The 13127-nt window shown below is 31.0% G+C and overlaps 7 protein-coding genes across 7 annotated transcripts, besides 7 other annotated features; 3 read left to right on the top strand and 4 right to left on the bottom strand.

Annotated features, from left to right (window-relative positions):
• Nucleotides 1-182: 182 nt before the first annotated feature.
• TVAGG3_0273080 (ankyrin repeat and SOCS box-containing protein 4 family) lies at nucleotides 183-1796 on the bottom strand (the record flags this gene model as incomplete). The annotated part of the gene is made up of 1 exon (XM_001579809.1): nucleotides 183-1796. One exon carries the CDS (start codon nucleotides 1794-1796, stop codon nucleotides 183-185), a length of 1614 nt encoding a protein of 537 aa, XP_001579859.1.
• Nucleotides 1797-2195: 399 nt separating this feature from the next.
• On the bottom strand, nucleotides 2196-3725 carry TVAGG3_0273090 (protein CBG20215-related family; the record flags this gene model as incomplete). Its single annotated transcript, XM_001579808.1, has 1 exon — nucleotides 2196-3725. One exon carries the CDS (start codon nucleotides 3723-3725, stop codon nucleotides 2196-2198), a length of 1530 nt encoding a protein of 509 aa, XP_001579858.1.
• A 135-nt stretch (nucleotides 3726-3860) lies between these two features.
• TVAGG3_0273100 (N-terminal C2 in EEIG1 and EHBP1 proteins family) lies at nucleotides 3861-4292 on the bottom strand (the record flags this gene model as incomplete). Its single annotated transcript, XM_001579807.1, has 1 exon — nucleotides 3861-4292. One exon carries the CDS (start codon nucleotides 4290-4292, stop codon nucleotides 3861-3863), a length of 432 nt encoding a protein of 143 aa, XP_001579857.1.
• Nucleotides 4293-4760: 468 nt separating this feature from the next.
• On the top strand, nucleotides 4761-6073 carry TVAGG3_0273110 (pectin lyase-like family; the record flags this gene model as incomplete). Its single annotated transcript, XM_001579806.1, has 1 exon — nucleotides 4774-6006. One exon carries the CDS (start codon nucleotides 4774-4776, stop codon nucleotides 6004-6006), a length of 1233 nt encoding a protein of 410 aa, XP_001579856.1.
• Nucleotides 6074-6499: 426 nt separating this feature from the next.
• TVAGG3_0273120 (alpha-tubulin binding) lies at nucleotides 6500-7081 on the top strand (the record flags this gene model as incomplete). Its single annotated transcript, XM_001579805.1, has 1 exon — nucleotides 6500-7081. One exon carries the CDS (start codon nucleotides 6500-6502, stop codon nucleotides 7079-7081), a length of 582 nt encoding a protein of 193 aa, XP_001579855.1.
• A 609-nt stretch (nucleotides 7082-7690) lies between these two features.
• Nucleotides 7691-8529, bottom strand: TVAGG3_0273130 (HMG-box family; the record flags this gene model as incomplete). The annotated part of the gene is made up of 1 exon (XM_001579804.1): nucleotides 7961-8449. One exon carries the CDS (start codon nucleotides 8447-8449, stop codon nucleotides 7961-7963), a length of 489 nt encoding a protein of 162 aa, XP_001579854.1.
• A 441-nt stretch (nucleotides 8530-8970) lies between these two features.
• Nucleotides 8971-9007: a mobile genetic element.
• Nucleotides 8971-9007: a terminal%2Cinverted (terminal inverted repeat of Banshee-A3 transposon ID:TVAGG3_0273140).
• A 1178-nt stretch (nucleotides 9008-10185) lies between these two features.
• Nucleotides 10186-10223: a mobile genetic element.
• Nucleotides 10186-10223: a terminal%2Cinverted (terminal inverted repeat of Banshee-A3 transposon ID:TVAGG3_0273150).
• A 680-nt stretch (nucleotides 10224-10903) lies between these two features.
• Nucleotides 10904-10933: a terminal%2Cinverted (terminal inverted repeat of MuDR-3_TvMULE3 transposon ID:TVAGG3_0273160).
• Nucleotides 10904-11825: a mobile genetic element.
• Nucleotides 11796-11825: a terminal%2Cinverted (terminal inverted repeat of MuDR-3_TvMULE3 transposon ID:TVAGG3_0273160).
• A 133-nt stretch (nucleotides 11826-11958) lies between these two features.
• On the top strand, nucleotides 11959-12960 carry TVAGG3_0273170 (RelA-associated inhibitor family; the record flags this gene model as incomplete). Its single annotated transcript, XM_001579803.1, has 1 exon — nucleotides 11959-12960. The coding sequence occupies one exon, from the start codon at nucleotides 11959-11961 to the stop codon at nucleotides 12958-12960; it is 1002 nt and encodes a 333-aa protein (XP_001579853.1).
• Between the last annotated feature and the right edge of the window lie 167 nt (nucleotides 12961-13127).

A 13127-nucleotide genomic window follows, 5' to 3' on the forward strand; every position in this document is an offset into this window, starting at 1 on the left:
TGTGAAAGAATAATCGAACACAAATTTTGATAATATCTCCGAAAAGCCCTTGCAGATTTCTTTATCTATTAATCGCCGATTATATGAAAATCATCATTTTGAATTTGTGGAATTATCTTTGCTATTCCTTTTCTATTATTATATGCAGCAATGTGAAGAATAGTTTTCTCGTCTTTTTCTTTTTAATTGATATTTGCACTGTGTAAAAGAAGTAATTTGACTATCTTTTTTCTATCATTTTCTGTTGCAATTTGAAGAGGAGTTTTCTCCATTTTATCTTTTTCATTGATGTTTGCTCCGTGCAAAAGAAGAATTTCAGTTATTTTTTTCGTATTATTATCTACGGCAATATGAAGAGCGGTTTGTCCATTATCATTTTTTTCATTGATATCTGCGCCGTGCAAAAGAAGAATTTTGGCTGTTTCTTTACTATTATTTTCTACCGCAATATGAAGAGCTGTATTTCCATATATATCCTTTGCATTAATGTTTGCACCGTGCAAAAGAAGTATTTCGGCTATTTCTTTGTTATCATTTTCTGCTGCAAAATGAAGAGCTGTTTTTCCATCATTATTTTTTTGATTGATATTTGCTCCGAGTGAAACAAGAAACTCGGTTATTTCTTTATTATCATCAAATACTGCTTGATGGAGAACACTTTCTCCATCTTCGTCTTTTTGATTGATGTTTGCACCGCATGAAAGAAGAAGTTGAATTGATTCTTTATTATTATCTAGTACTGCATAATGAAGAGCTGTTGCTCCGCGTTCATCCATTGAATTGATATCTGCACCATGCGAAAGAAGCAATTCGATTATTTCTTTACAATTTCTCAATGAAGTATAATGAAAGACTATTTCACCATTTTCATTTTTAGTATTGACATCAGCACCAAGTGAAAGGAAATATTCGCAAAGAGAGGAAATATCAAACATCGGTGAATAAAAAAAGCATTTGTTAATATCATTAGTTTGATCGAAATAAACTAAAAATGCTTCAATATTATTAAATTCACCACAGGCATATAAATTGATCTCCATATTGTATTCATTCCACAAGAATGTAACAAAATCAATGTTGTGTGAAATAATTGCATTTATCATGCATTCTTCATTTGGTTTTTGATATTTCAAACATTCACTCATAATCTCTTTATTTCTTCCCAAAAATGAAAATTCCAGACATTCTTGAGTTATTTCTGCCTCAAATTTAGTTCTTAATATTTTGAAACAATCAACTGCTCCATGGTAACAACATAATTCAAGGAATGAAAATCTTTTATAATAGTGTGGATATAATCCGTTTGTAAGTTCCTGATTTTCATCAAAACCTTCGGATTCCGTGCAGAAAATGAAAAAATCTTTGTCGTCATGCAAAATTGCTCTGTAAAGTGAACTTTCTGAATGAAGATCTAGATTTACTAAATCCATGTCTTCAAAGTCATTATAAATATCTAATTTAATTCCATATTCTTTATAAAACAGGAAGTTAGAAAGAGGTGAAATATCTCTGACCTCTGTTACATGATAATTATCAGCAATGAGCTTTGCAAGAATCAAATATGATTTAGTAGAGATGTTATTATATTGAATAATATTTAATATATCTTTTATAATATTTTGTGGAAGATGTTTCTTTGATTCGATCAAATCCATTTTAATCATTTTGTAAATCACGTTCAATTCATCTTCATTGGTGGTTTTTAACTGATACAGTAAAGCAAATGAGTCAATATAGTATTTGTACATACTTCTTAATTTACTGTATTTACTAGTATTAACGTCTTGATCAGACATTAAAAATTTTAATCTTCGTTTAGTATTAACCTCTTAACAAATCATTAGAATTTATTATAAGAAATAAAAAATATTATCATATGAAGTTTGTGAAAAACAATTTTCAAAAAGATTTCTTAATTAATTAGATCTTTTGAAATACATTGCTGCAAAAACAATATCTGTCCAAACTAGCATACTTATGAAATGCGATGCATGTTGAAAACTATATTCAACAAAATTTCTTAAAAATTGAACCTAATAAAGCTTTTGAAATGTATTGCTCAGAATAGAAAAGATTTGTCCAAACTGGAATTGCCCTGAAATATGAATTTAAAAATAAAAAAAATTATAAAACAACCTAAAAAAAAGAAGGAACTATTTAAACATATACAAACAATATAATTTTCTAAATAAAACTTATTGATCCTCATCCTCAGATTCGCTGTTGTCGTCTTCATCGTAATTGTTTGTTGCGGAAGTGGTGAAAAGCCACTCAAACGTGAACTGGATGTCCATTTGCTTCACAGGTACCTTCAAATCGTTTCTTTCTGTTGGTTCCGAAATATCATCCAAAGAAACTCCCTCAGGAAGCACAGGATGCTCCATTCTCTCTGCTACTGACCTCCAGAGTTGTGCGTCGACCTTCATTCTCTGCAATGTAGTTCCTCCTTCGAGAGATTGAACAATTGCGATCAATCTAAGTATGGAACCGAACGCTTCAGGGAAATTGGAAGGCAGGCAGACGAATAAACCCTGGATTTCACGTAGTTTCTGTAAAAGAGATACAATATTGTCAGATTTAAACTTATTACAAGTGGAAACAAGGACATTGAAGACGATTGAAGCGAAGTAGTTGGCGCAGGATACAACAATGGACTGAACAACCTCTTCTGGAATGTTAAACTTCGTAATTGACTCCTTGAAAATTGCGGATGTTGCTTCTAGTTGGATATTCGATTCCTTATCGAATGTGATGTTTTCTCCATCACAGACAATGAAAGTTCCGAAGCTTGAGAAGAGTTTTTGCATCAAAATATTCATTATTTTTGAGATATACTCTTCGATCTTACGAATTACAGGGAAATGTGCTGAAGTATAAGGTCCTGCAATCATCTGTAACTGAATTCCGAAGTTTATGAGGATAGAAAGTAATTCGAGAGATCCAACTAAGCCGTTGTCAGTATTTACGGCGTATTTGATGGAAAGAAGTACTGGTTCGAACATCTCTGTGATCTTTTCGTCGGAAAGATTGCCAAATTCGAAAATTCTGTACTTTTTAAGAGGTTCGATGATTCGATCAGTGAAAATCATGTTTCTATTTGTAGGAAATGCAAAGTATTTGAAGGCAAGGTGGCTGAGCTCTGTTCCGCAGAATTTGATAGCGATATCTTGTAATTGTTGATCGTGGACATTATAAACATCGCGGATCTTGCTTAGGAATTCCAATCTTGCGGTCTTTTCTTCAGGAGATTCTTGTTTTTCGATTATACAATCTTCTTTTGCAGTGTTTTCCATGTCAACTTCCTCGCGAACTGCGTATTGTATGTTGTCTTCTTTGATCTCTTCTTCGAGAATCATCTCATCGCTTTTTAGATTTTCAGATGTTGACTCTCTGAACTGGTTTTCGGATGAAATAAGGTGGCTTGGCTCTTCTTCCTTCTTGGAATTGTTCTGCTGAAGGGTAATTACGTCTGCACTCTTTGCAGGCTTAATATGTTTCTTTCCCTGAGGATTTTCATCATTTTCTCCGTCGTCAGCTTTGGATCTGTGATGTTTCTTCCGATGTTTTTCTAAATCATCAGCATTAGCCGCAGATTTACGATGTTTCTTCTTTTCTCCGTTATCTTGTGACTTATATTTATGGTGGTGATGCTTCCTTTCGCCATCTTCGCCTTTATTATGATGATGTTTCCTTTTCTTCGTTGGTTCGAGCGTATCAACAGCCATAGACTCTCCGTCTTGTGACGTAAGGTCGGTAGGATCTGGATCGTCAAGGGTATTCTCGATTTCTGGAGATTCTGATTTGGCAGTTACAAATGAGAAGTAATTCTGTGGCGGACCATTAGGATAATCTTGCTCTGGTCATAGATTGAATCTGAGATAAAGTGTTGCGACGCCGAATTCGCATTTTGCTTGGGCAGTTTGAATTGAACTATCTTTTGGATTTGGAAGGTTAGCAGCATCAAATCTCCATGTACAAGCTGTATGTTCTGAAGCTTTAGAAGATCCAACAACTATGCATGAAATTTCAACAACTTTTTTCTGAGGTTTCTCTCCTTTCTTTGAGAAGATCGTGACAGGAATCCGGAACTCATTGTTGAACTGAACAATGTTGTTTGAGTCAGCAAGCTGGAACCGTGTCTCTGAATGAAATGCTTTTCTCATAATTCCAGATGTTGATTTTTTCCTCTCAACACGAACATATACAGGTACGTTCACGCTCTTTGAAAAAGATACCTTCTCAATAGAGATAAAAGCATAATGTGGTGTTGAATCATAGCCAATATGAAACATTTGAAAAAAAAGTTTATCCTGAATTTGTCAAATGACATATTTAAAATACGTCAAACAAGCATTATAAAGATTTCGTTTTTAATAGTTGGAAATTCTGATCAATTTGAATAATTGAATGTCCGATATTGGACAGTCATATTTAAATAAATCAGATCTCTTTTTTATAAAATATGATTCCTTATGAAGCTACATGTAATCTGCGCCAGTTATTATAAACTGTTTGCTGATCATATAATCCAAAAAATATGAGAATCAATTTTCTTCCAATATGATTTGAAAAGCTACCAAATTCACACATGTAAAATCATATACTACAAGAATTGTGCTCAATTCAATAATTCATATCAAAATTCCATTGTCTCTGTAAATCTGAGACCAATTGATATTGGTTTTCTTGGTTTTTCTAGTTGGTAGTTATGGAAATGATCTTTTCTAAATGAGAAATCAATCATTTTTTACCCACCTATAAAAAAAATTAAAAATGTTTTGTTGTTTCTTTTCTCAAGCAAATTCAATAAGTTTATCAAGACTTAATGCTATTATTGGATCTTCAAATAGTACTTTGATGTCCAATTATCTTATAACTGGAAAATACCTTAAATCTCCATTGATCACAGATATTCCACGTTTTGACCAACGAAATCTTCAGTTAAACAAATTTAACTTCTTCAAGCTTCCCCAACCAGTTATTTCCGCAAAGACAAATATGAATTTAGTCGTTTCGAAATCAAGTTTTGTAAATTCGATGTCTCCCATTCGCTTAAATTCCCTTGATAGATCCAAATATAAACCATTTACACAAAGAAAAGAAAGAAAGAACGCAATTCTTACCCTCAGAGATGTTCTTTTCGATTTTTGCTCATCCGTTTCGGAAGATGGTGGCTCTTTATACTGTGCGGACTGCCAAGTCACAATTACAGATGTCGAGTTTGTTTCATCAACTGGCCAGATGGGAGGCGGATTCTTTGCCAGAAACTCAAAAATTTCAATGACCGGTACATCTTTCTTCAAATGCATTGCTAAGACAGAAGCCGGTGGTTTCATGGCCAAGGAATGCGAGAATGTCCAGATGTCTAGATGCTACATCGTTGCAAACAGCGCTGAATCTAAACATGGCGGATTCCTCATTACCCATGCAGTTATCAAATTAACAGAAAACTACATACATGAAAACACCGCTGTCCGTAGCTATGGCGGTGCTTCATTCGATCATGTTACAGGCGAAATCAACCAATGCAAGTTTGTTGATAACAAATCAGACAATGATAACGGCGGAACAGCATTTTATACCATGGAAACTGCTGGTCTCTTATTCCTTGAGTACTGCACATTCGGCGGAGATACAACAAACTTTATCTTGGCCGCTTCAACAGCAGGTATCACAATTTCGGAATGCTGCTTCAGTAGACCGAAGAAGGAATCAATTATCATTGAACAAGGACCAACAGGATCAACAGAAGAAACAACTCCAAGATTATACAACAATTACTTCAATGGTATGTGCGGTCCAGCACCAAAGCTTCCACCACGCTTCTATAAGGAAATTTTCCACCACCCAGAAACCGCTCCTGTCATTGAATGGTGGAAATTGTACTCAGGACTCGCAATTTTCATCCTTATATTAGGTATAATGGCATTTACCATTCCTTCTGTATTCTTCCCACTTGCTGTACGCGGAGCTCATCGCAAAGGCGATTCAAAGAACACAAAATAATTTAATTTTTATAGTATTCGTTTTTTGATTAAAAAAAAATTATTTTAATAAAATATTCATATACGACTACATGTGTTTTCAAGTTTAAAAGAAAAAGATAAAATAAAAATAAAATTATTAAATTCTGTACATTGAATGTATATGAATATTGAAAATGAGATTCCTTTAAGATTGGTTTAGCGTAAAAAGGAGGTGCAATTCAATTCATTTTTCATTTGGAGGAGAATATATGAGCAAACTTTATAAAGCATTGCATTATTTGCTGACATTTTGAAGAATAACGTGTTTGTGATTAGGAATACTTTATCAATTTGTGGATTTCCGATTAAAAAATATCGATTCGTTAAAATTATAATGTTTTAAATGGCAGCATAGTCTCTTAATTGATTTGGAAACTTATCTCTTGATCATTTGTTCGCCAAATGATATATGAGCAGTAAAGTAGCCGCACAAAAAAAATCTTTGTAAAATTACGATAAATACGTTATTTTTGATGGATATTCGTCCACCAGCAACTATTCTTCAATTTTCTGCAACGATCATATCTGACAACAAGCAGGATAAACTCCGCAGTTTTGTTGTTCAATATTATGTCGAAGATAAAGCCTTTCAAGTTTTCGAGAAAGTCGTTCCAAATTCAGGATTCAATGGAGGAAAATTCATTACAAAGACAGTTTGCAATAACCCAGAAACCGGAAAACCATTTGAGCCAAAAGATATCTTTTTAGGAGCAAAAGTTAACATTAATGGATTCAGATTTATCCTTCAAGAAGCTTCTGAAGAATCCTTAAAGATTATGGAGTCTCGTCCTGATGTATTTGTTAAAGCAGATCTCTCAGTTATCATTACTAAACTCAGAAAAGTCCTCGCAGGCAAAGCTCCAAAGATATTAGTAGAATTCCAAAAGCATGATACTAAAAAGCAATTTGTTGTACCTTTGGTTGACGTACAACAAGTTTTAGAAGTTTTTGGCATCGTTATGGGTGACCAAGAATTTTTGACATTATATAGAAGATACCAGTTCGGAAAGATAGATGGTTTCATGTATCAAGACTTTTGCGAGGCCATGGCATAATTAAAAACTTATGATTTATTTTTTTTATTATTTAAATCAATTCTATTTACCTTTTAGCATGATATGTTTTCTTTCTACTCGATCGAAATATGAAATAAGGAGTAATGAACAATACCCATTTATGATTGAAATCGGAAAGAATTTTGTTCGATCAAAATGCACTTATTTCATAGTATTTAATTGAATTTTGGAATGAGTTCATTGAACATGGAAACTTAATGCCGCAATGTTTTTGATTTCAAAATTTCGATTCCAAAAATAATCGTTACGAATGATCTATTTAATGATTTCGTTTTATAATATGTATGAAATCTGTAATTCAAACTTATTATAGATTAAATTTGCCAAGAAAATAAAAACGAAAAAGATTGATCATTGAAACCAAAATTATTTATCGTAATTGGCATATATGAAACATATGCACGTATCTCAAAACATAATACATGTTCATAACCGTTAATTCAAGATTCTTGGGGCGCGTGAAAATTGATTATGTCAATTTAATAATCAATCGGCTCAAAAACGGGATATTACTGATCTAAGTGAAAATTAGCATACGATTATCACGATTGTCAAGCCAATCAATTATTATTGGCGGTTACTGAACTTTTTTACTGATAAACTCCATTCAAAAAAATTAATGGTTCAGAAGCATACAAGAGTCTTTTTAATATTAATTCTGAGTTTCTCTAAATAATATTCAATTTTTTCAAATTGAGAGATAATCTAGAGGAATTCAATGAGAAATTGAGAGAGTAAAAAATTTACCCTTAACAAGCCTTTACTCGTTGATTTTTGGCTCTTGCATGATTCAAACATGATAATACATGTAATAATAGTGGTAATTCGATGGCATTATTACAACATCTAAATAACATTTTATTCTTCCTCATAACTTTTTTCTTGCATTTTAAGGAGATTGTAACTAACTTCAGATAGGTCTTCTCCGACCCCTGTTCTACTAATAATATAAATTTTGGGAGGATTTGAAGTTTTGAATGCCGGATTTCCGTCAGCTTCTAGGTCAGGCTCACTAATTTCCGGCGTTGAGCTGCCCTTGGAATCTTTACTCGAGTCGGTCCTCGATGGATTCTTTTTGATTTTACGTTCCACTTTGCATTTGTTATTCTGTAATTTCATCGCAATGAGATTATATTGCATTTTTTCGCTGTCTGACATTTCTCTCCATATTCCTGCAAGCATAGATGTTATGCCTGAGTTCTTTAACTTGGGGTGGGCCTTCATATATTCATTCCTTTTTTCGATGCAGAAAATTTGAAATGGATCAAGTATATAGCGTGTGTACCGCTTAGATTTAGCTACCTTAGGGTTGCCATCGCCGGGTTCTTCGATGGCTCCGAAGTCCATAAGGTTATAGAATTATAATTGAACAGTTTACATTTTCTTTCAAATTTATAAATCGAACTCATATTTTTACTGATATTTTCTAGCTTGCATAATATGTTGATGATGATATTTGTTGTCCAAATTTACAAAAGAAAGACAAGTTTTCCATTGAGTCATTTAACATTCCAAGTGTCAAACCGAAAATTGCTTTCAAAAGTTGTTGATTTTCGCACGGAATATCAGTAAATCCTCCAGACCTGTATTTTTGTAAATAAATGCAACAGTATTGTTTAATTTAATATGCTTGTTGCAGGAACATGAATTAAATTTCATCTTTTCGCTAAATTTTGGCACATCTGATTCTATTGAGTAAATTTTATTTCAAATTAAACAGTTTATAATACCATTATAATTTGGTCTTTGAAACTGTATGAACCAACTTCATAAAACTTGCAGAATTTATTTTTACACAAAATTTCGAAAAAGAATGTCCAAAATTTATATTCTGAAAAAATCTATCGAAAAAATCTTATTGGTTATTGTAATAAACAGAAATTCATCAAAAGTGATAACTCTCAATTTTTTGACATTTGTAAATTCTAAATTGAATGAGAAAAATGAAATAATACTAAGCATAATACAATATTCTAGATTTAATTATAATTAGGAAAAAGTTAGTTTTGAGAGTACTTTTCATAGGCATATAGAATGAAATCTTCTGAAAAATAATATCACATAAACTCATATTATTTTCTAATATATAACTATTTTATATAAAAATCAAATTCAATGATCTTAAAAGCGAATGATAAACCTCAAAATTTACGAATATAATGAGTGGGAATATAATGCTTATCTATCATAAAACCATATGAAATATTAATTTTTGCTTTACGCCTAATTTTTGACGACAATTAGCAAAAAATGTTAAATGTTAACACTCAGTCCATTTGAATATGAAAAATAAAATTGACTTTGATTAAATGTTTTTATTTATCATGCAATTCTTCTTGCGACCAAAGATTTGAATAAAAGTTCAAAAAATAAGATAGCTTAAAAAATAATATACGGTAGTGTTTACTAATAGATGAATAGTATATAAATTCTATTAGAATGGATTTGATCCAAAAAAATATAAAACCAAAAATAATTGTTATAATTTAAATGAAGAAGTAATTTAAAACGATTTTATTTATGATCAAATTTTATATATTTTTTTGGATCAAATCCATTCTAATAGAATTTATATACTATTCATCTATTAGTAAACACTACCGTATATTATTTTTTAAGCTATCTTATTTTTTGAACTTTTATTCAAATCTTTGGTCGCAAGAAGAATTGCATGATAAATAAAAACATTTAATCAAAGTCAATTTTATTTTTCATATTCAAATGGACTGAGTGTTAACATTTAACATTTTTTGCTAATTGTCGTCAAAAATTAGGCGTAAAGCAAAAATTGATATTTCATATGGTTTTATGATAGATAAGCATTATATTCCCACTCATTATATTCGTAAATTTTGAGGGTTATCCTTCGCTTTTAAGATCATTGAATTTGATTTTTATATAAAATAGTTATATATTAGAAAATAATATGAGTTTATGTGATATTATTTTTCAGAAGATTTTGTGTTCTTCTTCAAAATTTTATTTTTTTATTAAAAAGAATCTTTACAAAATATACATTAACTTTAATTAATATTTAAAAACGTGCTCTATCAAAAGTTCCAAAAATTCAATATTTTAGCTTTTCTGAGGTGTCACTTTTGATGAATTTCTGTTTACAACATTATAAGATTGTATCCTAAATTTGATATAAAAATTGATAACTCATGAAATTTCAATCGCTACGCATCTCTTTTCGTAACAATTATGAGTTTTTTTGCATATAAACATAATCAGTTGAATATGTTATGAATGTTTCGATCCTTCAAAACCATATCGGAAAAGTTTTGTGGAATAAATTTATGAAAACATGCATTTGCATTGTTGTCCACGTTTGAAACATAAAGTCTCTATATAGATAGTTACACTAAATTTGAAATCATATGAATAACGAATTTTGATGCAGATTCAATTTAAAAGATCTAATAATCATGTTAATAGCATGCCCAAGATATGAAGAATACTCATATTTTTAACATTTTATATTCGACCAACTTCAATTCCAATATCTTTTTGAAATTTATTTCATCAAAAGTCATATTAAAGCAAGAAGTGCTCGGATGATCAAAGACTTCCCAGTATTGATGTTCAACGACGCTTTTATATAAGCATTGATAAAATATTATGCAGAATACTAAGCTTAAACTCAATATAATTTCATTTCATTTTAAAAGTTTCGTTTTTATGGATTTGTTTCAAAACATAGCTTCTACAATTTGTGTTGCAGTATTAATCTTTTGTTGTTTAATCTCTAATTGCTTTTTCTCTTAGAATTATCCGTTCCATAAGGATAAGGATGAATCTGGCAAACCCAAATTTTAGCTAAAAGTGACAGGGGGAAAAAATGTTTAGTATTAAAAAAAAAGACCGATGAGAGCTTCGTTCGAAATATAGAGGGAACTGAGAATGCGCAACCATTCTCAGGGAATATTGGATGCTATTCCCGTTCCCTCTGTATGGAAAATTGAGGTTTTCAAAGGGAGTTAAAATAATATCAAATTTATACTAATTTACTTCAAAATACAAAAGTATTTGACAGCTAAAATTAGTTACTTTAGCAAGCCTATCAATACCCTTTTACGATTATTGTTACTTTTTCGAAATAAAAGTAAAAACAAATTTATACTAATTTTACTTCAAAATACAAAAGTATTTGACAGCTAAAATTAGTTACTTTAGCAAGCCTATCAATACCCTTTTACGATTATTGCTACTTTTTCGAAATAAAAGTAAAAACAAATTTATACTAATTTACTTCAAAATACAAAAGTATTTGACAGCTAAAATTAGTTACTTTAGCAAGCCTATCAATACCCTTTTACGATTATTGCTACTTTTTCGAAATAAAATAAATTTATTATCAAAAACCTTTTTTTTCTTAGTAAAAATAAACGAAATTTTTTACCTTATGAACTTTTGATGGAAATATGCAAATTTAAAATAATAAAGAAAGCCGCGAGCGAAGCGATCGGCTTAGTTCGAAGATTTTGATTCAAATCTTTGCTGATCTGTAATTCGCGGAAGCCGCGAGCGAATCGAGCGGCTTAGGTCTAAGATTTTGATTCAAATCTTTGCTTATATTCCTTAAATTCTTTATGAAACTCGCAACAGTTCCATAAAAAATTTTAAATTCTAAACTGTCGAAATTACCGATCGGTAATCACACCCTTCACGGGTGTGTCACTTTTTACAGGCGTGTCACTTTTAGTTAAAATTACCCCTACTCAATTTTGCTCATTCAATAATAGTTGAGAAGAATTTTTTTACGATTAAATGTGCCGCATTACTATGTCCAATATCAGATTACCATTTAATTTGATTTTTGAAATTACGACTTTAGTTTTATTTCAAAATTTTAAATGCAAGTTGACTTCGAAACGCTAGCACAGCAGGTAGCAGATTGGTATAATGATTCTTCTTTTATTGAAATGCGTACAAAAAAGCAGATGTGCAATATTTTAGACAAAGCTACTCTCAAAGCCGAAGAATTCAGTCATATTTTCAAAAACATATATGATTATTTCTTAATAGATGATGTACTTGAAATTATGCAGCATGCCCGTGTTAATATTTCAAAAGATATCTCAGATGCAAACATAATTTTGCATCGAATTGGTAAAGTACTTAACATTAGAGTTTTAAGTGATATCAGTAAGAAATTTACATCACTCGCTGACAAAAAAAGCCGCAGCAACGTAGACACAAGTTCAGAATCAATTAAGTCTCTAATTGCTGCGGGAAAAGACAACAATTTAGAGAATTTAAACAGAATATACAAAATTCTTTCTTTCGCAGCACAAGAAGGCTATAATTCTACAATAGAATACGCTGTTAAAAACGATTATATTAATGTAAAAGCAGAAATATTTGATAAAAGTATGACAAACACTTATAAACTGACTGACTCAAACATATTAATCAAAGCTGCGTATGAAGGAGATTTGACTCTCGTTGAATCTCTTTATAAAAATAATGTTGATATGAAATATACAACAAGAGACGGCGAAAATATCCTTCATGCATTTAGTATCTCAAATAACATAGAAGGTGTCAAATTTGCATTAAACTTCTTTGATATTAACTCAGTAAATTCAGGAAATGAAACTGCTCTCTTTGTAGCACTTTTGTATTCAAGATACAATGTTGTAGATTATTTATTGAAGAGAGATGATGTTAATACTAACATCATCTCTACAACCGGATCTAATTCAGATGCTGTTTTGTTCAGAATTAGAGAGAATAGTATGGTAATTGGACGGCTGCTTGAGAAAAAGTCAGATTTCTCTAAACGAGAAAAATTGAGATCAAAACATCTTATTGATGCTGTTCATGCGGCTTTGAAAGATAATGGCACAAATTAGTCAATATGACTGCTCGGCAAACGTTGATATTTTTTTGTTTTGATGATCTTATTTGATATAAATTTTTTATTGAATAAACATCACCCATTATTTATATTTATAAGTATTTATATCTCTTATGTTATTCGAAAAGATAAATTCTTCTTGAAAATTTATTACAATAAGCA

The sequence above is a fragment of the Trichomonas vaginalis genome, chromosome V (genome assembly GCF_026262505.1).
Source record: "Trichomonas vaginalis G3 chromosome V, whole genome shotgun sequence".
Taxonomy (NCBI): Eukaryota; Parabasalia; order Trichomonadida; family Trichomonadidae; genus Trichomonas; species Trichomonas vaginalis.